The 24,393-nt window shown below is 40.5% G+C and overlaps 2 protein-coding genes across 3 annotated transcripts in view; one reads left to right on the top strand and one right to left on the bottom strand.

Annotated features, from left to right (window-relative positions):
- Positions 1 to 19,230, bottom strand: part of ELF1 (E74 like ETS transcription factor 1) — a 104,529-nt gene extending 85,299 nt beyond the window's left edge. Inside the window, exon 1 of the mRNA XM_082365466.1 lies at positions 19,092 to 19,230. The gene's annotated coding sequence lies outside the window, so the exon portion shown is untranslated. The remainder of the gene's footprint in view (positions 1 to 19,091) is intronic.
- A 535-nt stretch (positions 19,231 to 19,765) lies between these two features.
- WBP4 (WW domain binding protein 4) overlaps positions 19,766 to 24,393 on the top strand; it is a 31,024-nt gene continuing 26,396 nt past the window's right edge. The window contains exons 1-4 of one of the 2 annotated variants that reach the window (XM_082365607.1): positions 19,766 to 19,901; positions 20,884 to 20,956; positions 23,396 to 23,458; positions 23,548 to 23,671. In XM_082365607.1, coding sequence (XP_082221733.1) covers positions 19,900 to 19,901; positions 20,884 to 20,956; positions 23,396 to 23,458; positions 23,548 to 23,671 — 262 coding nt within the window. In that variant the 5' untranslated portion in view covers positions 19,766 to 19,899. Of the gene's footprint in view, positions 19,902 to 20,119; positions 20,328 to 20,883; positions 20,957 to 23,395; positions 23,459 to 23,547; positions 23,672 to 24,393 lie in introns of those variants that run through there. The other variant, XM_082365608.1, reaches the window with a different exon arrangement.

Genomic DNA, 24,393 nt, shown 5'->3' with positions numbered 1-24,393 from the left:
GAGAAATGAAGAAACTAACGTTAGCAACTAGCCCTGAAAATCCACAAAAAATTGACTTAAATTGCTTGTTATAGTGCCAGGACACATAATGTGTTCTGAAATACCTATCCAAAAAGGGGGAATAAACAAACATACTAATACTACATCCATACTCAGCAATAAAATGAAATTAACTATTGATAAATACAACTTGGATGACTCTTAAAAGCATTATGTTGAGTGAAAGAAGAAGCCAGTGTCAAAAGGTTACATACTATATGATTCCATTTACATGACATTCTCGAAGAGACAAAACCGTAATGATCAGTGGTTGTAGGGGATGGATTGGGGGGAGGGTGGGACTGACTATAGGGACAGAGCATGAAGGTGATGGAATTGTTCTATATCCTGATTTTGGTGGTGTCTACACAAATTTATACTTGTATTAAAGTTCATAGAATTGTACAGCAAATAAAGGAATCAATTTTACTTTATGATAAGTTAAAAAATAAAACAAAAATTGTTTTTAACTCCAGTGGCCCAAAAACTCATTACTCCAGTCCATAATCATTAGAAAATATCAGACAAAATCAAATTGAGGGACATTCTACAAAATACCTGACCAGTACTCTTCCAAGTGTCAAGGTCAAAAAGGACAAGGAACCATCACAGATTTGAAAGGAGATATGACAACTAAGTGCAATGTGTGTATCCTGGGTGGATCTTGGAACAGAAAAAGGGCATTAGTGGAAAACCTATAAAAATCCTACTATAGTTTAACTAATGGTATTATACCAATGTTAATTTCTTAGTTTTGATCATTGTACTGTGACTATATAAGACGTTAACATGAGTGGAAGATGGATGAAAAATATACAGGAACTCTCTGTACTATTAATGCAATTCTTCCGTGAGCCTAAAATCATTTCAAAGTAAGTTAAAATGCCAGAATCTTTAAGAAAAAGGTTTGCAATAATTTCATAAAGCAAAAATACATTTCTTTCTCTTTCAAAAACAAACCAATGCGATCCTGCATATTTTGATAACCCCGGCGTAAGTTTGATTACCTAGTGTAGGTCTTACCCACACTAAGATCATATATATTATCTGAAAGGGATAAAACAGATTCTACCATAAATTATATGACTTATTAGCTGTGCTCACTGTCAGTGTATATGTTTATAACTTTAAAAATTCTATCAACATTTGATTTTCCAATTCAAGAGTGAAGTCTTTCCAGGAATTCCCTGGTGGTCCAGTGGTTAGGACTCGGCGCTCTTACTGCTGGGGCCCCAGGTTCAATCCCTGGTCAGGGTAATAACTAAGATCCCATAAGCCATGTGGCATGGCCAAAAAAAAAAAAAAAAAGAATGAAGTCCTCCTAAAGGAATTTCTCATAAATTCTACCTCCTAATATTCTTATTTAAAAAAAAAAAGAAAAAAAAAACTTCAATGGCCTACCAGCACCCACAGAGTAAATTCCAATACAAGATATTTTTGCATCTTGACTTTGGTCTATCATATTATAGCCTCACCTGTGACCATGCCACCTTCCAACATTCACCCTATAATCCAGTTTTGCTGAACTTATTAATTGAGGGCATGTCATGCTTTCTCACTACACACTTGCTGGCCTTCCCCACCTGGGGAATCTCTCTTTCACCATTAGAAGGAAGAACTGGTCACTTCCTCCTTTGTGCTCCCACAGTATTTTATAGTGATCTAATAGATAAACGAATCACATTGTTTATCCATTCATACACACATTTATACACTGCTAAAATATGCAAAGCACTCTAGGTTTCGGGGACCTAAAGGTGAACTGATTTCCTTTATAATTCCTCTTGCCTACTCTGCTGGGAATATCTGGTGAAGACACTCTTTTTTGTTTTTTCATCACTTATTTACATGTCTCATTGGTCATTTATTTCAGGCGGATAGCATTCCTGACCCACAAGAGTGTTTAATAAATAGTTGCTGAATGAAAACATTTGGAGGTTCAACTAAATACTGTCTCCCTCATAAATCTGCTTTTTTCTCTTCCACACAGTCCATGCCATTCCCAGGTCATTTCTGCAAGTCTAAATTACACAAAAAGCGAGGCCCCTTTCTCACTTTCCTGAACAGTCCAATTCCGATGAATAGGTTCATTAGGCTGGGTCTGGCAGCCCTGTTTAATGGTCAAGCCCACAGCAGCAAAGCTCTGCATTTGTTAAGAGAGAACAGCTTCTGGATTAGTCCCAGTGCTTACACCTGAACATCGCATTATGTTAAGTCTACAAATAAAATTAGAGACAGAGAGAACAAAGGAGGACACTCCCCAATAGATTAGGACTGACTATCCTAATCAGTGGCCCTTTCTTTCAACTTTCGTCTTCTGTCCTTTTCAGGCTTTTACTTATACAGCATCCTGTCAATAAACTTCTCAAATTAGAAACAAGCTGGTAAACGTTTCAGTAAAGAGGAATATTCAAATAAAATATTTAGACTACAGGCTTTATTTATTCATGTTTCACAACACCATTCAGACAAGCAATTAATGACGTTTTAAACTCATAATTTACTCTCATCACAAAGGACACATTTTAGCTACAGCCAAACTGCTCTGCTGCTCTTCTCCCATACTTGAAACCATACCACTGGTACAGATGAAACTTGAAATTTTTTAAGTATTCTAGATTTATTTATTTTATGAAATACTTCTTGGACATATACGATGCTCTAAGTATTTTAATGTTCTCAAATTTCTATCTCCAGGTCTCGCTCCTGTACCACAGACTCCTCTATCAAACTTGACAACTCCATTCCAATGTCTGATTGGCAAACTTAACATATCCAAACCTGAATTCCTGATGTTCCCTTCAAAAAGTACCCTACCCACAGTTTTCTCCAGTCATCTTGGTGGCTATTCAATACTTCTAGCTGCTCAGACCAGAAACCTTGGCTTTCCTGACTGTCATATACCTACATCCAATCTGTCTGGAAATCCTGTTGGTTCAATGTTCAAAATATATATAGAACCCTATCAACACTCAACTTCATTGTTACTGATATCTCTTACCTGCATCAATCACTGAGGTAGTCCAAGCAGCCTGACCTATCTTTTTAAATGGATTACTTCTGATTGCTGCTTCTCTCTCCACAGTCTACTCTCAAAGCAGCAATCAGAAGTAATCCATTTAAAAAGATATGTCAGATCATATCACTCTCCAGCTTCAAAACCCTCCCATAGTGCCTCTTTTCACACACACAAAAAGTCTTCGTAACTGTTAAGGACTGCAAGATCGTACCCTGCCCCAGCCTCTGTGATTGTATCTCTTCCTACTTCCCGCTTGCTCCCCCTCTTCTAGTCGCACTGGTATCTCCCTGCTACCCCATGAACACATCAAGCATTCCTCCCCCCCAGGTCTTGCACAGCCTGCTCTCACTGCCTTTTCTGTTAGATATCCCGGTAGCTAACGCCTTTACCTCCCGTGCTAAATTGCTGCAGTAATAGCTACTAATTTGTTTAAAATTCTCTGTGTGAAACATGACTGACTTTGCCTCTTCTCCCATTAAGAGGCGGAGTCTACTTCTCCATCCCTTAAATGAAGAATTGGGCAAGTGATTTCCTTTGGCCAATGGATTAATAATAAATAAAACACAAGCAGAGGCTTGAAAAGCTTAGGCACACAGAGGCTTACCCTCTCTTGCTGCTAGGATCCCTTCTGCCACCACAGAGTATGAGAGCCACACAGAGAGGTCCCAGCCATGTAAGTGAAACCACCCTACATTACGCATCCAGCCCTAGCTGAGTCAGCTCTGAAGAAGCAGCCAGTGCACCCACAGAATCATGAAAAATAACCGCATAGGTGATACATATAGTTGCTCAAAAATTATGACCTGCTCATTTAAAGCAGGGATTTAAAACCATTCTCACCCTAGAATCCTATGCCCTTTCTATAACATCCCAAACTTTTAAAACCCCATAAATATTTTGAACTTTAGAATTTAGTTTGAACCACCCTAGAGACATCTCCCAAATTTAAGGATACTAAAATAAGCATGTGTAATCTGCTACACAGATTAAGAATTCAGACAATTACAAATTAGAGAAACAAGTCCCCAGGATTTACTGATCTCTCTGCCTTGGCTCTTGCTGTTGTTTCCCCACCATCCTTTCACCCCATCCTTCAAGACTCTGCTAAAGTTCATCTGAAAGAAAATAAGAAAAGTGAGGAAATCTTTAAAAAAAAAAAAAAAAGAAAGAAAAAAAAGGATGTACTTTACCAGACAATAAATTATCTCAAGTAGCTAAATGTAGGAATAAATAGATTAAACAGAATAGGATATTGTTTAAAAAGAGATCTGATGCAAACTATTATTATAGAATGGATAAATAACAAGGTCCTACTGGATAGCACAGGGAACTGTATTCAATATCCTGGGATAAACCATAATGGAAAATAATATAAAAAAGAATGTAAAAAATAAAAAATAATAAAAAAATAATAAAAAAAAAGAATGTATGTGTATCACTGAGTCAGTTTACTGTAGAGCAGGAATTAACACAACACTGTAAATCAACTATACTTTAATAAATTTTTTAAAAAAGAGATCTGATACTACCAAAAACAGAAATCTGATACTATACAAACTTAGGTTATAATAAAAACGGCATCAACAAAAACATTAAATCCTATTTTGTCTGGAAAAAAAAAAAACCCACAGAAGGGAAGAGGGTTCATTAGACAGTATTAGCTAACAATTTCAAACCACTGCTAATCTTTAAAAAAAAAAAAAACCTATATCACATTATTCCAATTAGATTTAAATGTAAAAAAAAAAAAAAAAAAAAAAAAGGACCAGAAGAAAATATAAACATTTATATACTATTCAGTAAGGAGTGTCTTTCCATGTATGACACAAACAGCAGAAAAATAAGATATGGAAAAGAATGACATTTGACTACATAAAAATCTAAAAGCACCATAACCAAAGGTAAGGCAAAGGATAAACTAGGGGGAAAATATGACAAATTTTTTTAAAAAGAAACAAAACCTAGTCTTAGGTTTGGCTTACCCAGGCAAAAACATTTGTTGAAACTCAACAAATGCTTTACAAAAAATAAAGTTCTTGCTCCATTTAAAAAACCAACTAGAAATCTTAGGCAATATACTGTGGCTGTATAAGGAAGGCAATGCAATACGGAAATGCAGCAGTGGGCTCATTCTCAAAGAAAACAGCCTTGTCCTCTTCAAAGGTTGACCAATGAACATCCAATTGTTTTAAATTGAAATAAAATGTTTAAACTAAAAAGATTCATGGATTTAATTTTACAAAAATTGTACCTCAAAAGGAAAAAAAATGAACAAATATTGAAACTATAGTCAGTGAGAAGCATGCTAAAGTATTTAGATGGAAATGTGCTAATGCCTGCAATTTACTTTTTTTTTTAATTAATTAATTAATTTTGGCTACGCCCGGTCTTAGTTGCAGCGTGCAGACTCTTAGTTGCAGCATGCATACGGGATCTAGTTCCCCAACCAGGGATTGAACCCAGGCCCCCTGCACTGGGAGCATGGAGTCTTACCCACTGGACCACCAGGGACGTCCCTGCAATTTACTTTAGATAGAAGGATAAAAGTATGGTAAAGCAAATATTATAAAATGTTAATGATAAAATCTAGATAGTGGGTGTGTGAGTGTTCATTATAAAACTTTAGCTTTGCTGCATGTTTAAAAGCTTTCGTAATAAAATGTGGAGGAAAGAAAAAACTATTATTAATTGAATCAAACACTCTTATTAGAAAAATGGGCATTGGGCATGAAGAGGCACTTCACAAAATGCGGCCAAATACAAGAGATGTCCATTCTCACAACCTCAGAGCACAGAAACAATACCATTTTTCACCTATTAGCAAAGAGTAAAATGATTAGAGAGGGTATGGGGAAATAAATGGTCTCATACTCTATTTATGAGAGTACAAGAATAGCATTCCAGAGGCAATTTCACAACCAAAAGGTCTTTTTTTTAATCCATTTAATTTATATTTTTTAAAGATTTATTTATTTATGTATTGGCTGTGTCCAGTCTTAGTTGCGGCACGCGGGATCTTTTGTTACGGCGCGTGGGCTCTTCATTGCAGCACTCGGGCTTCTCTCTAGTTGTGGCACACGGGCTCCAGAGAGCACGGGCTTTGTAGCTGCAGCATTCAGGCTCACTAGCTATGGCGTGTGGGCTTAGTTGCCCTGCGGCATGTGTGATCTTAGTTCCACGACCAAGGCTCAAACCCGCATCCCATGCATTGAAAGGCAGATTCTTAACTACTGGACCACCAGGGAAGTCCCCAAAAGGTCTTTATGTACCTTTTCAGTCTCAGTAATTTATTCTAACAAAACAAATAACATATACAAAGATACAGAGAGAAATTCAGTACCATTGTTCAAAATAGTAAAAAATTGAAAACAAACTGTTACATAAATTAGGTGTTACAGAAACCGTATCTCATTATACGGAGCGTACCATATTATTCAGCTGTTAAGAATGATTATCTATATAAAATGTGTACCAAAAAAAAACCTCCACAATATATTTACATGAAATATGCAAGTTAGAAAACAGTATGTATCACTGCACAGTTGACATTTATACATATATGGTCCACATTTCAGTATCTGAAGTAATGATCAACTGAAAGCTAACAGTACTTGTGCCGGTTAGTAAAATTTTTATGATTTGTATTATTCATCTGTGTTATTTGGTATTTAAGTAGCTTCTATGTGCCTGGCACTCTTCTGTAGACTCAGGATATAGTCAGTTTACCTGTGGACTCAAGTAAACAATTCGAACACAGTCCCTGCCCACATATGAAGGAAATCAACAAAGTGACAAAGGGTGACCAAGAAAACTTACTTTAGATAAGGGAAGGCCTCTCAGAAAACATGACAGCTGCTTTGAGAACTGAATGATAAGGTGGCAGTCATGTAAAAGTCTGGGGCAGAATACTATCAGCAGAGGAAGTTGTAGGAGCAAACAAAGGCAAGGCAATAGGAGGAAGCACCATGGCCCTTAGAGGGCAGGGAGGAGGGAAGAAGTATGAAAAGTGGCTAAAGAAGGACTTACGGGGAACGTGTATTACCCTCAGGAAAAAAGATCAAGCTAGGTTCATCCTAAAAAACAAAAACCCTTTACCACTACTCCAATCATACAGGCAGACAAAATTATGAAAATCTGTCCTTGCTAAGTGCTTGACATACATACCTCATTTAATCCTCATGATAGAGCTATTAAAAAGCATTCAGGGACTTCCCTGGTGGTCCAGTGGGTAAGACTTCGCCCTCCCAATGCAGGGGGCCCGGTTCGATCCCTGGTCGGGGAGCTAGATCCAGCAGGCACGCCGCAACTAAGAGTTTGCATGCCGCAACTAAGATCCTGCATGCCTCAACTAAGACCCGGTGCAGCCAAAATAAACAAACAAATAAATAAATAAATGTGTTTTTTTAAAAAAAAGAATTCAGAAGACTTCAAAGTAAAACATTCTTGGGACGATTCTCCAAAGACAGTCCACAGAACAGATGCATGAGAATCATCTAAAGACATACACATACACACACACACACACACACACACACACACTTCTGAGTCCTACACCAAAGACTCAAATTAGTTGGTCTTAAGTGAACCCAGGATTCTGCAATATTTACTGCCCAGATGACCAGAAATTAGTATAGTGACAAACAGACCTTTGTACCTCACCAGGCAGCTCTGATTGCACCTGTATGTACACAGTCCCACAATACCATATCTAGATTAAGTCAATGGGTTCACATCTGTATTCAGTAGATCCTACATAGGGAATCAGCAAGGTGTGTAATACATTTTTCAAATATTTCACAGATCTAAAGAAGATTTTTATCTTAATTCAAGCTTTTCTTTAAAAAAAAAAAAACTTCCGTTATTTGACACCCCAACTGTCACATACACCTCAATCCCTTCTACCATCCTTTCTCACTCCCTTCACAGCCAACCTTCCTCAAAGATTTGTCTATACTCCATTTCTTCATTTCCCACCCATTCTTTGACTCATTCTCGGCTATCTCATCTAATCCTGCCTGTACTATGCCACTAAATCTGTTCTAACTAAGGTCAATGACCACACTAGGCTAAACCCAATTAACAGTTTCAGAACTTGTTTTGTTAGACTCATAAGTCTCATTCCTGGTTTTCCCCCAATGCTGCACTACTCTTCCTCAGCTTTCTCTGCCCCACTTCCTCTATCTCATGACTGAAACACTGGATGTCCTAAAGATTCCGTTGAAAAGCCTCTTTTCACTCCAGACTCTCCCTTTGGCAAACTCATCCATTTCTACGGTTTCAACTAACAAGTCAGAATATAAAGGTAAAAATCGCCTCTACTCAATTACCCTTGACAATTCCCTTAAATTCACCCTTTAACTACATCTTACCACATTAACAGGCCACACTGGCAACCAATATATCATCTGAATAAACATAACTGAACCACTTATCCTTCTGACACTCAAGCACCAGATTAAGCAGGTAATTTATATTTAAAGGGTACATTGTATAAAAAGACACATTTTTTTTTTTCTTACTTCCACTCCATTTCACCTCCATACTCCCTGGCTTGAAACACAGCAATGTCTAACCACTCTGTTAAAGGTAAAACTCAAAATCCTTAACATGATCTACAATGCCTTATATGGTCTGATACTTGCCATCCTCATCTCCCATCACATTTCACATTAAGCCCTCACACCTTCTTCCATTTCCCAAAGCATAATACCCTTTCTTTCCTGCTTTGGAGCATTTGCATAATGCTACTCCCTCAGCCTCCCATCACTTTCCATCCCTCTCTTTCTCCTAGCCAGTGCTTACCCATCCTTCAAATCCCACTTCAGTGTCATTTCCTTAGGGAAGTCTTTTCACTACAGCCGCCTTTCCACCTACTCTGTTAGTTGTCTCCCTGTTCTGCATATAACACTCAAACACACTTTTTACTTGTTCAATCAATGTCTATCTTTCCCACTAAGAGGTAGGCTTCATGAGGATCTTGTCTGATTTTTTCGTTGTTACATCCAAAGCATCTAAATATTGACCAAATCAAGTAACTTCAATCTCCTTACAGATGCTTTTTACTCTCTTACAATTTGCATATCCAAATACAAATTCAAATTTGCCTTTTTAAAAAATTATGGTAAAACTAACCATTGAAGTGTACAGTTTAGTAGTAACAAGTACATTCATATTGTTTTGCAACCAATCTGCAGAATTCATTTTATCTTGCAAAACTGAAACTCTGTATCCATTAAACGACTCCCTCCCTATTCCTCCTCTCCCCAGCCCCTGGCAATCAACATTCTATTGCTGTCTCTATGATTCTGACTACTCTAGTTACCACATGTAAGTGGAATCATGGCAGTATTTGTCTTTTTGTGACTGGTTTATTTCACTTCGCATAATGTTCTCCAAGTTCATTCATGTTGTAGCATGTGTCAGAATTTCCCTCCTCTTTAAGGCTGAAAAATATTCCCATGTCAGTGTACGCCACATTTTGTTTATCCATTTATCCACTTATGGACACTTAGGTTACTTCCACCTTTTCGCTACTGTAAATAATGCTACTAAGAACATGGGTGTACAGCATCTCTTTGAGACTGCTTTTAATTCTTTGGGGTATACAGCTAGAAATAGAATTGCTGGATCATTTGGTAATTCTATTTCTAATTTTCCGAAGAACCACCAAACTGTTTTCCATAGTGGTTGTACCATTTTACATTCCTATGAACAGAACACAAGGGCTCTAATGTCCTCAAATCCTCACCAACTCTTGTTATTTGGCTTTTTGTTTTTGGGGTTTTTTTGATAGTAGCTATCCTAATGAGTGTGAGGTGGCAGATTTGCTTTTATATAAACTTTATGTGCTTTCTTTTTCCTACAAACTTGTAAAAAGCCCTCTTAAAATATGCTCCATGAACTAGCAAAAGGCAATTCTAGAAGGTATTGAAAATAGAAAAGAAGAAACAGTCTTTCAAAGCAGGATTTAAGGGACAATAAAATTGTGGTTCAGGGGACTTCCCTGGTGGCGCAGTGGTTAAGAATCCACCTGTCAATGCAGGGGACCCGGGTTTGATCCCTCGTCCGGGAAGATCCCACATGCCGCGGAGCAACTAAGCCCGTGCACCACAACTACTGAGCCTGCGCTCTAGAGCCCGCGAGCCACAACTACTGAGCTCGCGTGCTGCAACTACTGAAGCCCGCATGCCTAGAGCCCGTGCTCCGCAACAAGAGAAGCTACTGCAATGAGAAGCCCGTGCACCGCAACAGAGTAGCCCCCGCTCGCCGCAACTAGAGAAAGCCCACGCACAGCAAAGAAGACCTAACGCAGCCAAAAAAATAACTCAGTTAATTAAAAAAAAATTGTGGTTCATGTGAAAGGGCAAAAAGAACAAGGAGAATAAATAATGAAAAGGCATTCCCACTCATATCTGAAATTTCCTGATGCCAACTGCCTGCATGAAGTTTTGAATTCCTTAAGCCTATGTTCGGCCTTCCATCAGGATGCTTCCCCTCCCGCTACCTGCCACCTGTTTTCTGGGACAGACCCTTCCCATCATACTCTTCCTTTCCACTTCAGCTCTGTGACTGGGTCAGTGCCTGCCCTACTCAGGGGATGGCTCAGTGGCAGGGCCCCATCCTTCCCAGGTAATAGGGTCACTGGGTCCCTTGTCATAGGAAGGTATCAGTGATAAGCACAGATGTTAGGAAAGCTGGGGCAAAACAAATCCCATCACAACCTTGAAAACTTGAATTAAGTGTTTAATTAAATCTGGAAACAGATAAAAAGCTTCACACAAAGCAATATATCAACACGTCCTAAATCAGAAATGTATCCTGATCTTAGGATTTTGAACCCAAAAGAAACTTTAAATTAAAAGATTAAACTACAAGTAAAGATTTAAGACTATCTAGAAGACCCTCTGGATCTAGAAGTCACTAAGTACCTCCCTAGACATCTAAAATAAGGCAAAAAAAAGGTTCAAATCAAAGGTATTTATTTAATAGTGAATAGTTTGCATTCTAAAATAAAAGACCTATTAAGATTTGTAAACACACACCCAACAGACACGCAAAACTCATGAGACAGTTGTTATTGTTATTATCAAAATTCAAGTCATGTATGCTGGAATTATTTTTCAAAGAACAAAATGTTTTATACTTACAGTTATGAAAATGAACCCATGCTTAGAAAGTAAAAGGGAACACTAACTACCATTAATCCTAAAAGAATCACCATTCTAGCATTAAAAAGGCAGATACCACGTGATAACAAAGTTTAAGTGCAGGCTAAATATTAAACTAAAAATTTCTTTATATAAGTTCATTCCATAGTTTTAAAAATGATATGATAATTAAACCATTAAAGAAGGTTAGAAAACAGAAATATACCTCTAATTTTATTGGCTCTTCGCCCCAATACTTAGGAAAGGAGCAAATAGACCATGAAGTATTTTGAAAGTTATTTTCCTTAAACAGTATCTCAATAATACTGTTTTTTATATGGCAATGTACCTTGCATACCTAGATAAGCATTTGCATTTTCACCATTAATAGTCTGCTTCAAATCACACAGCATACATCAACTGTGGAATACAAGATATAAATGTAGGAAAAAATAGTTCAGAAAAGTCACAATCTCATCTACTTACTCTGAAAAGGTTAAACAAAACCTAATATTGAAAGTCTATTATCATGTTTGTCATGCGACACTTTTGAGAAAAATAACTCAGAGAAATATTTGAATATTTTAAATCATTAACATTATTATATTTGAAAATCTCTCCATGACCAAAACATAAGGTCCCTAAAGTGAAGGGGGTAGGGGTTCAGTAGATGCGTCAATTCGTTCTCTTCCTCATCCTGGATATCACATTCAGAAAGGATGCATGACTGTGATCTCAGAATGAGGCTTCAGCCCACTTCTGCTTTACCGCTAACACAAACTTCCAGCGCTAAATGGCGACCCCACCCCTCCAGACTCCTCAGGGAAAACAAGCGTGTAAGCCATTTACAACATTAGGCTGTAAGCAGCTCATCTGCTGGGAAAGTTTTATTCTGCAGAGTTCTAGACAGAACCATTTCCTGAGTTGCAGAGAGCAAACAATTTTTTCACACCCACCATTTCATTTTGATTCAAGCTAGTTTACCAGTTTAATTTGTGAGCAGACTGCCCTTCTAAATAAATAACCTATAATAAAAGCCAAGTTATTTACATAAATACAAGGCAATTATATGAAGGCAATTCTTCAAAGCATGGCGAATTTCTAACAATAAAATCCTACTCTATAAAAATGGGAAGGGAAAGCCACTTTCACTTAGGAGGGAAAAAATGATGGGGTACACTTTCACATATTTTTCTCTTTTTTAAATATTCATCTACATTTTCTTCAAAACAAGTTTTTTTAAATTATTATTTATTTATTTATTTATTTATTTATTTATTTATTTATTTATTTTTGGCTGCGTTGCATCTTCGTTGCTGCGCGCAGGCTTTCTCTAGTTGCGGTGAGTGTGAGCTACTCTTTGTTGTGGTGCACTGGCTTCTCATTGCGGTGGCTTCTCTTGTTGCAGAGCACAGGCTCTAGGGCTGGGGGCTTCAGTAGTTGCGGCATTCGGGCTCAGTAGTTGTGGCTCACAGGCTCTAGAGCACAGGCTCAGTAGTTGTGGTGCACGGGCTTAGTTGCTCCACAGCACGTGGGATCTTCCAGGACCAGGGCTCGAACCCGTGTCTCCTGCATTGGCTGGCGATTCTTAACCACTGCGCCACCAGGGAAGTCCTCACTTATTTTTCAAGAAATGTAACTCTCAAGGATATATGTATAAAACAGGATAAAAAATACAAGAAAAAAAATACCACCTTACAACAGGCATACATGCCACCATGTTTTAAAAAACACACTCTTTGATATGAAATTTCTAGAGAAAGAAGTATGCCATCTAAAAGGCATTCCTGAATTTCTTTGCAACATTTTAAAGCTACTGATTTCATTTAAATTCCGTTTATTTAAAAGCCCCAGAAAAAGTTCAAAAAACAAACTAATTTCAACTTTCTATTTAATGAGCATAACCACATATACCAATATGGAAGAACCATAATCAGTTCTATAATAGTTAATTTCAAGTGGATCAAGTTTTATTATAATTTTTGAGGATTTTAGTTCTAAGTTATATTGTCCACAGGGTGGCAGTCTCACAGTCTTAATTTTGTCTCTGAATTCAAGGTACAATTTCAGTGTTCAAAAAGACACACACACACACAGGTGGGCAATAATAATTTACTGTCTGACCAATAATCGCAAAAATTGTCTGCCCTTTCCAAAAAAAATCTATGCTTCGTAACTTCCCTATTTCTTTGAGGAGTATTTACTCCTGACATCTTAAATTTTTCCTTCAATGCACCTCTTCTATCTAATCCTTTATATTCTTTTGCCACCACCCTATTTAGGGAGACGCTAAAGGCAAGGAGAGTTGTTAGATTATTACTGTACTACAAAAGACCCCCCAACCCTGGTCAGTGTGGACACCACAGACACAACCCTTCCATCCCCCAGTTCATCCTGCACACTACTGCCAAATTAATTTCATTAAAACTTATCATATTACCAGAAATTCCTTCTTTTAGCTAAGTAAACTCCTTACTCCAAAATTCAAGGACCTTCACAATCAGAACCTTCCAAAATCTCCTATCTAAGTGCTCTGCATGAGTCAAGGGGATTTAGGAAATAAACTTCACTTTGAATATACCTTGCAACTTCCTGGTTTTCATTCATTCATTCATTCATTCATTCAAATATTTTCTGAATGCTCACCAAGTGCCAAGCACTGCTCCAAGTGCTGATGATACAGAACAGGGGAAAAGTCAAAGTCCCTGCTCCAAAGATATTCTCCTGACAGGACAGTCTCGGGTTGAGAGCTATTAGGGGAAGGGGGATAAACCCCCAGGTACTTCCAGCTCTCTGCCGGTAAGGGATACAGCTCTTCCCAAGTATGAGCCATCAGAAGCACACTAGGGGTTGGGGGGATGATAAAAAGACATCAGAGGAGATCTGCCAGCCCTGACATTGTCTGCTACAGACCGTAGCCTATTCTTGCACTCTTACACTATACTACTATACTACTACTACTACTGGTCCATTCTTATACTATTTGTACTCTCAGCTCAGCCAAAATGTGCTAGCAACTGTTTAGGGACCTCTGCTCCTGCTTGCTTCCTTCTTATAGCCTTGTCTCCCACTCAATCATCTCTACCAGCAAAGCATAACCAGCCTTCCAAGCCAATCTCAAATGCTGCCTCCTAGAGGCCTTTCCCCATTCTCTTCGCACAAACCCAGACGTGACATTTTAGAGACCCTCAAACCCGTGTAACCCTTGGCTTAGTCTCCTCTGAGCATTTATCACACTATGCACTGTATCATAATTATCTGTATACTTCAACCTCCTTCGTCTGTTATTTACTGAGCTCTTGCTATATTCCTGGACTATCTAGGAGCTAGAGGTGCAGTGTTAAATCATTCCATTATTATTTTTAAATATTTAATATACAAATGATAAACGTAAAATGTAGACAAAATATTCTATATCTTTTGATTGCCTCGATCTTTTTTTAACAGTTTTGCTGAGATATAATTTACATACCGTGAAGTTCACCCACGCAAAGAGTAGAATTCAATGTTTTTTAGTATATTTACAGAGTTGTGCAACAATCATCATAACGTAATTTTAGGACATCTTAATCACCTTAAAAAGAAATCTTGGGCTTCCCTGGTGGCGCAGTGGTCGAGAATCTGCCTGCCAATGCACTGGACACGGGTTCGTGCCCTGGTCTGGGAAGATCCCACATGCCACGGAGCAACTAGGCCCGTGAGCCACAATTGCTGAGCCTGCGCGTCTGGAGCCTGTGCTCCGCAACAAGAGAGGCCGCGATAGTGACAGGCCCGCGCACCGCGATGAAGAGTGGCCCCCACTTGCCGCAACTAGAGAAAGCCCTCGCACAGAAACGAAGACCCAACACAGCCATAAATAAATAAATAAATAAAATTAAAAAAAAAAAAAGAAACCTTGTACCTACATTAGCAATCACTTCCCATCCCCCGTGTCGTCCTCCCCCACCCCAGCCAATCCTAGGCAACCATAATCCATCCTCTTTCTCTACAGATTTGTCTATTCTGGGCATTTCGTATAAATGGAATCATACAAAATGTGGTCTTTTGAACCTGGCTTCTTTTGTTTAGCATAATGTTCTTGAGATTGATCCATGCTGTGGTATATATCAGTACTTCATCCCTTTTTATTGCCAGATAATATTTGATTGTATGGATACACCGCATTCTATTCATTCATTCCTCAGTTGACAGACATTAGGGTTGTTTCCACTTTCTGCTTATGAATGCTGCTATAAACAATTGTGTACAAGTTCTTGCGTGGACATGTTTTAATTTGTCTTGGGTATATACCTAGGAGTGGAACTGCTGGGTCACATGGCAACTCTATGTTTAACATTTTGAGGGAAGTGCCAAACAGTTTCCCAAAGTGGCTGCACCATTTTACATTTCCCCCAGCAACCTATGATGGTACCAACTTCTTCATTACTGTTTGACTCTTACAGAACAAGAGTGATCTCACTACACAGTATCCTTACCCTCATGGAACTTATATTCTAGTAGAATAAGACAAGAAATAAACAGGAACAAACACGTTTATTTCAGATAAGAAAAAGAAGAAAATAAAACAGCATAAAGTAACCAGACAGTAAACAGAAAAGGGAGTCTCTAGTGAGGGTAGACAGAAAGGCCTCTCTGATAAGGTAACGTTGACAGGAGTGAGATGTGCAGAGCTGGAGGGGGAATACTGCAGGCAGTGGAAACAGCAAGACATAAGACTGAGAAAAGAACCAGTATGGCACATTCAAGGAACAAAAAGCAAGAAGCCAGTGCAGCTAAAGTACAATGAAGAGGGAGAGGAGGGAGGAGGTGGCATTGGGGAGCCAAGCAGAGGCTAGACAATGTTAGGCTCAGAGACCACGGTAAAGTCTTTGGATTTTAAAATGCCATCGTCATTTTCCCATCCCTTGTATTTCTTTACGTACAGGTGTTCATCTATGCAAACGTTTACTGAACTATCGTACATCTTCTAGCTGCACCTAATAGTAACAAATAGTAAAGAGACTATTTGCGTAATCCACACCACTCATTTTGTGGCTCAAGAGAGAACACATAAAACAACTACCAATGGCGTTTTGGAAGCAAGGCACAAGCGTATGAATGAATCCTTACAAACTTATCACCTAGTCCTGACCAATTTAAGGTGTATGCTTCACCAACAGGAACTAGCAGCTCTGTCTTAGACGATTTCCAGCAAGAATATCGTTGCAGATCATTCTCATTATCTAAACCTAGATTTCATTCTTTTAAATGTTAATTGATTTTCTCCACTCCATTGGTTAAAATTAGTTAAAAATTAGTATCTAATTGCTAAACATAAAACCCATGGGCACAAAATATTCTACATGTTTCTATATTGTTTGACTCATAAAAAAAAAAACAAGAATTTTTCACATATTATGCTATATTTAGTTTCTTCAAAGAGACAAAAAATGTTTTAAAAAGTCTAGTGACATAAATGCCATAAAACAACTTGTTACCTAGTCAGAATTTATCCAGTTAAAATTCCCTTTTTACTATCCCAACTTGATCCCCAGGGCTCTCCCTCCAGGCACTGTGTGCTCCCACCCAGCCAGGCTACTAGCCAGCCTCACGCTTGTTGCCCCAACCTCAGCTTTCTGATACACATTCCCCATCAGGAGAAATCCAACCCGTTCTTCAAGGTCCAGGGCAAACACTCTCCTTTCCTTGTCTGGTCTCTAGTCCTCTTCCCTGAGTAGAAGTGACTTCTCACCTATGTGCTCTTGAAGGAATTCTGCAACTCAGATGCTGCCCTAGCCAATTGTGCCTGGTACACAACAATATATAAGTCTATGTCTTGGACAGAGATATTATCACCAAACTACTCCTCTCAGCATACCCTCAAATATATATAAAGCTATTTGCAATTATACCGGGTGCTCAGTTGAAAATCACATCCATTTTAGCACAATTTGATACCAAGTCGTCAGAAAATGCGAGGTCAAGATTGAAGCTCTTCTGAAGGCAATTAAGGCAGAAGGATCTTTCCTTCCTTCCAAACTCAGGCCTAATTCTTTAGTAAATGGTTTCTGAACAATGACACAATCCTCTATTTAAATGAAACTTTTCCACTCTTACTACCGACACAAGAATTGCTCAACAATTCTTTTAGCTCTCAATTTGTGAGTGGTATGTATTATCAAGAATTTATGGCTCTAAACCCAGAGCACAGAGAAGGTGAAAGATCTACCACAAGGTCGTACAGCTAATCAAAAGGGCCAAAATATGACTCCATTCAGGATTCTCTCCACAACCTCCTAACATGAAGAACCTGAACATCAGTTAACTTCCAAGAGTATCTGATGATGCTTGGTGTAGAGAAAACGTTCAAATATTTGAACTAATGAAGATGATCTAAAACATTTTTAGTTGTGGAAGTTTATTTACAATGTGAACGTAATTCATCCTTAATCATACCGTCCACATTAACAGATTATTTCTAAATTCACTGTGCAGTTAAAACTATCAAGCACAGTTTGGGAAGGCACATACTAACAACGAATTCTTCTGCTCTCCGTAATGGCACTGACCAGAGACCCGTCCACAAGAGCCACTTTTTCCTTCTTCATTTGTTCCCGGAGGCCCAACAGACTAAACATTAGAGCTCACCCCATTTTCTAATTTCAGCTTGCATTTAAGATAACGCTTTTGTTTCATTTACAGCTCACATGCTGCTGACACAGCTGCCCCTTCTTTGTAATAAACACAGGGCTTCTATATTTAAAAATACAGTGAAACTTTGTTATAACATCCCCTCCCCAGTCTCGGGCCAATTTTCTCTCTTCCAAGCCCCACCTCCACCCCAGGATTTTCTATCCGCGGCGCTCAAAACGTTAGACCCTCTTGGAAAGTCACATTTCTTCTTTAAAGACATCTCATCCTAGTGGTATTTTTCTTCTCCACAGCGTGTGTGTGTTTTGGCGGGGGGGGGGGGGGGGGCAAGGCGTGGGCGGAGAACGGGACGGACGCCCTTCCCCAGAGGCCTTCCCGAGCAGAAACACTCAAGTCTGTGGCTCCGGAGTCTGGGGTACTTTCTGAGAACTACAGCCGGCGCCCCCGATGTCAAGTTGGGATGACCTCGCAGGCCGGCCTCGGGGCGGGGCTCGGGCGCCGCGGGAGCCCGGGGTGGACACGCGGCCAATCGGGCTGCCGCGGGCAGCTGCGCGGTCGGGAGAGCGCACCCGCGGGCACCGAGGATCTCCGGACCGCCCTCGGCGCCTCCCCGCGCCCCCCCTCCCCCGCCAGGGGGCTGCTTTGTGTCGGGGGTGTTTCTAGTCAACACCCGGCCGAGACAACAGGGCTCCAAGCCGGGCGCGGGCTCCCGGGCGCCGAAGGCAGGGGGCAACACGCCCCGCTTCGCTTGGGACCGTCAGAAGGGGCCGGCCGAGGAGGAGGGTGTGGGCCCGAGGGGAGCACTGAGGGCAGATAAGCCGAGGCCAGAGTTAATCATCACCTCCCGAGCACTTGGAAAGGGACGGCCGGGGGCCGGAGGGGCGGGAGGGCGGCCCCAGGGAAAGTGAAACTCCTTCCCCGCCGCTCAGCCCCACAGGAGCAGAAGAACCCCGAATGCACTCGCTCCTCCAGCCCGCCCGGCGCGGCACTCGTGTCTCCCAAAGCCGCAGCCCAGTTCACGGCGTCACTAACAACTACTCTAACGCGCGTTTTCCACGAAATCACCTGGGGTAGGGGGCGGAAAAAAGAGCCAGAGCCACTGGAAATAAAAATGAGTTAGTCCCCCCCTGTCCATTTCTAAAAAGGTTACAGCGTTCCCATACCGGGAGTCGAACCCGGGCCGCCTGGGTGAAAACCAGGAATCCTAACCGCTAGACCATATGGGAAGTGCTGCTGAGACGGCTGCGGTGACTCACCTGACAAGCGCAAACGCCGCCGCTTCCCCAGCTCCACCGCCCACCGCCACTCCAGCCGCCGCCGCCTCTGCGCCACCCGAGTCGCTACCGCCGCTGCCCACGCGCTCGCGAGCCAGGGAACGCGCCCGACCCGAGCGCGCGGGCGTCCGGGGGGCGGGGCTGGGTCGCTCCGCCGCCTCAGGAAAGTTCTGAGGCCAAGCCAAGAGACTCTCGGCTCCGAAACCAGCTGTTTCACCTCTTTTTTTTTTTAACTCCGCCAACGGCCCCCAGCCTACAGGTCCGGGCTGCTCTGCTGGTCAAAGTGCGTGCGGACTAGTTGGCAAAGTTGAGGGCGGCGACGTCTCTGGGAACAGCTGTTTGCATTCGGGGCGGAGGCGGCGCGCGAGCTCCTCGGCCACGAGCCAGCGAGCCTAGAAGAAGGGTGGACGTTCTGGATCTCAGGGAAAAAGAGAGAAGGCGGGATGACGCGGGGACGTGAGGCTTGAGCTTCCCGTCCCTCAGCTCAGGTCCCGTCGCGCTTTCGCCCCTTCTCGGTGACCTCAACCCGTTTATAGCAACCCCACCTCTCCGGAGCCGGGAGTACCGCCCCTGGAGGGGGAGGGGAAGGAGAGGAAATTTCGAACGCGGATTGAGTCGTCTGGGCACCCGTAGTTGGGAACCGTGGAACACTGGTCCTGGGGAAGAAGGGAGGTGTCCGGGCTCGGAGGCTGCAGTGGGCCTCGCGGTGAGCTGGGCTCCGACTCGCCCCGCGTGGGGAACGCGAGCCTCAGCCGGGCCCGGAGCGACCCGCGGAGCGGCTGGTCCTGTCATGTGAGTCGGGTCTCAGGCTCTAAACAACGAGGTCTTGTTTCTCCGGGCGGCCCTTTCCCCCTCCGGGTCTCTCGCTCCGCCACCACCCCTCTCCCCCCGCCCTCGGCCGGGGGGCGTGACGGACGCTCCTTTAACTCGCTCGGGGCCGGCAGCGGACAGGCGGGGCCGGTTTTATGGGCGGGGTGGGGATGCTACCCCGCGGAGCGCCCTGGGGGCCTGGAGCACGGGCTCTGGTAGGGAGGCTGGCGGCCCCTGGAGGTTGGACGGCCGCCGCAAAGCGACGGAGCGCTCCCGCCACCTACACGGTCGGGGGCCGCGAGCATCCTTCTGGTTTCCGTAGCGCTTGAACCGTGGGGTATTGTGAAATTGTAGGGTTGGGCCGTGGCCACCGCTGCCTCCTCTGCCTACTAGAAGCGGTCAGCCTTGGTTAGCCTATGAATTTATTCTTTATTTTTTGGTCTTGCCGGCCGAGAGATCCTTTGGTTTTTCCAACTCTCTTTTGCCATGAGGCTCAAGAACAAACTATTAACTGATAGTCTCAGAGGAACCACGGTCTCTCACCAGAGGTGTCTTATGCTTTGTTCTTTGGGTAGAAATAACTTGATTTAAAGTGAACTTTATGAGTTTCTTCATGTTTCAATTAACAGTAATCTACAAAAATGCCAGAAAGGAATGGAAAGAATAGATAATCTTCTCCAAGATGTTCCTTATTTCTTCACACTGATGACAGTGAGGCATTTTTTTAAAAGCTATTTTGTTTAAGGGCGTTTTAAATCTGGTGCGGACTTTTTCCACTCTACTGGCAACAGAATTTCAGTTGACTGATTTCCGGCAGTTAAATAATAAAGCAGGGTGCTGTGTGTAACAAGTCAAGATTCAGTAGCAGAGGCTTATATTTCAGACTCTTTAAGAAGTTGTAAATCATGCAAAAATTTACCTTTTTAAATTGTAAATAAACTTAAACTTGTTTTTCCTTTTCCAGGGCGGACTACTGGAAGTCCCAACCAAAGAAATTCTGTGATTACTGCAAGTGCTGGATAGCGGACAATAGGCCTGTATGATAATTCCTGTATTAAAGATTCTCATAATATTGTATTCATGTGAAATGTTCCTTTTTGATCTAAACTCGGAGCTTACAAAACACTTTCATATACATTGCTCTTGATTTTTCAAAACATCGAACAATTTTTGTTGTTTTTTCATTCCTTGTAGGAAAGCTGTGAGGCTTCTTCTTTTTCATCAGCCCAAATTTGATTATGTACTAAGCCAAATTATTTCAATATGGCCCTTCAGTCACATTCAGGAACTGGACATTGCGTGGGTAATCGCATTAATGTTTATGAAACACCTACATTATGATGGTGCTGTTTGTAATGTTGTCATATACAAAGAAAAGTAAAAGCACAAAACCCTTAATATGTAGAAAGAAACGACATTATTGTACTTTTTCTTGTATGTTTTCTGCTCTAGAGATAGTTAAATATGTTTGATGCAGAGCTTTATATCTCTAAATGCTTAAATTTGAAAGAACATCGTTACCTTTGTCATGGAATATGAAAATAGGAACCTTTAAGCACATTATTACTGTATGTCTTAGTCCAAATTCAGCTTTTAAGACGTGAAACAAAAAGCACCATTGATTTTTGTTTTTTTCCCCCATCTCACGCATGTCATACTGTATGTACATAGTACATAAACGGTAGGGTATCTTTTAAATGTATATTCATATCCTTATTACTTGGTAGAGTGGGACGCACAGAAGAATAGTAGCCCCATCTTTAACAGTGTTATGTTTCTTTGATAGACATTTATTACTATTATCTGCAAAGAGTTTAAGGATTTTTTCTTTTCAGTTTTGTCTTGCTTTTTTTCTGTCTTTTTGAATAGCTGCTAAAGTTCTTGACGATTTTGTTTGACTTAGCCATCCTTACAAAAAAAAAAAAAAAAAGCCACAAATTTTAAAAGCTACACAAATCACTGAGAGTCTCTCCCTGGAAGTATCCAAGCAATTCAGTGAAGTTTTTGAGTTATCTAGAGCAGGGGTCCCCAACCCCCAGGCCTCTAGTGGTACTGGTCCACGGCCTGTTAGGAACCAGGCTGCACAGCAGGAGGTGAGTGGCGGGGGAGCGAGCGAAGCTTCATCTGTATTTACAGCCGCTCCCCATTGCTCACGTTACCGCCTGAACCAACACCACCCACCCCCACCCCAGGGAAAAATTGTCTTCCACGAAACTGGTCCCTGGTGCCAAAAAGTTTGGGGACCGCCGATCTAGAGTAAATAATTCCCTCTGGGATAGTCTTTCTTCTTCTTCTTGAACTGCTAATATACGTTGATTTAACCTTTAACTAGAAACAAAATTAATTTGTTTTTGAACAGGCCTTAAATATTCTTTGTGTAGTATAACCAACTTTAGGAAACGAACATGAAAAATAGAGGATGAATATTTGCTTTATGAAGTCACACTTCAAAGAGGAATTCACAGCAGTACTTTAGAATAATCAGCAAATGTGTTAGATAAGGATTGATTGACAAAACTTATTTTGAAAAGTTACCAGAAATTTCTTATTGTATACAGCAAGACATTTGTAATTTAGGGAGCATTCTGGCTGTTAAATAGGTAATAGCATTCACTCACCGACTCTGTCCCCATCCATCCATTTACCATCATTCCTCATAGGTTACCACTTTTTAAATTTTCTTGTCTTTCCGTCCATTGTTTCTATAGGCATATAGATATAGGTTCTGATTCCAGCATGCATAGAAGGTAGCATGCTGTTTACACTGTTGTGCATCACAGTTGGTTTTTTTTTAAAGTTGGACACCATATCCTGGAGCTCTTTCATCATCAGTATATAAGGAGCTTCTTTGTTCTCTATTACAGCAGCCTAATTTTGACAGATAGTGCCAAATTGCCCTGCAAAGAAGTTTTACATTTTGTACCATTACTACATAGTAATAGTATTTGTTTAAAATTTAGGAGGAATTTTTTAACATCTACTTTTCTCGCAATTTGGCGGAATAAGGTTCTAAGAGTCATTGTTTATTCTCTGTGTCTTTTACCTACTGTGGCAAGTAGAGCAGTACAAATTCTAGAGACTCGCTGGTTTTGACATTTTATGTTGAGAGGTGTTTCTTGAAGTTAAGATTTTTTTCCACTCCTCCTTTGGCTTCATGTCTTGAGTCCTCTTTACTATCATATTCACTAGATTAGTCATCAAGGGTCCCTTGTATATTTCTCTATTAATATGGTCATCATAGTTTATTTTAAGCACCAAAGGAAACCTAGTCAGAGGGCATAATAATAAATAATGTGGTTTAGTTCCTTAGCATCATTTGATAAAAAGGACCAATTTGCATTAGAATTATTTTTATTTTTTCTGCCAATTGTAATTCAATTTTGTTATGTTCCATATCTTTATTTACTGTTACTTTGCTGTGAACATTATGATGTGTAGTTTTCCTTTGTATTTTCTTTTTTTTTTTAATCTTCAAGAGCATTGAATTTCATGAAAGAGGAAAGAATCATAAGGAAAATGTGGCAAAGAGGATCAGTGAGGTAATCTAGTTTGTTTCTTTCTTTGCCAATTTCTCTATGTAAATATCAGCCCTTTATCTAGCTTTCACTTTTATATGTGTCTTATGCAGATTAAACAGAAAAGCCTGGATAAGGCAAAGGAAGAAGAAAAGTTATCAAAGGAGTTTGCTGCAATGGAGGCAGCTGCCCTGAAAGCATACCAAGAGGATTTGAAAAGGCTTGGGTTAGAGTCAGGTAAAAAAGGAGTCAGCATGTTTTAAAAGTAACATCAGAGGTCATGCTAAGTGAGCTCTTATTGTTTCCATACAGAGGTTATATACTGGGTATACTCTTAGTGCTTTGCCTGTACATCACAGCCCTATTTAGACTGTGGGACTTTTGCTCGTGCACTTTTGTTTTGCTTTTAAATCTTCATCTTTCAATACTTCCATTCACAACAACTGTGTTACTCTTGGGGTTTCCTAGTCCTCGCTCTATCTTAGGTCAGCGGTTCATTTCCAAGACACTTGAGTTTTTATGTATTCTAATTATTTGGCTAAATGGATCTATTCATTTAAAAAATTGGCCTTGCATTATAACCCCCGTTCACTTTATCTATATGGTCAAAACTATGAATCATGTTTATATATATAATTGAATTATAGTGAATTAACCTTGTGTGGACAAATTAAGTGACTTTACTACTAGAAGGTAGATTTTTTTTTTTTTACTTTTTAATTTTTTTATTGAATATATTGGACATGTATGTAACATTGTGTGTTACTTTGATACATTTATTGTAATGGGATTGCCATTGTAGCAATATTTATCATATTACATAATTATAGTATGATATCATTGTCTATATTCATTATACTGTTCATTAGACTTCTGGCTCATTTACTATTCATTGCAATTTTGTACCCTTAAACAACATCAGTCTTATCCCTCCACCCCCGCCCCTCCCCTATTTTGCT

The sequence above is a fragment of the Balaenoptera borealis genome (assembly GCF_965194805.1).
Source record: "Balaenoptera borealis genome assembly, chromosome: 18".
NCBI lineage: Eukaryota > Metazoa > Chordata > Mammalia > Artiodactyla > Balaenopteridae > Balaenoptera > Balaenoptera borealis.
The sequence above is the reverse complement of the archived record's forward strand: the minus strand, read 5'-3'. Positions and strand labels throughout refer to the sequence as shown.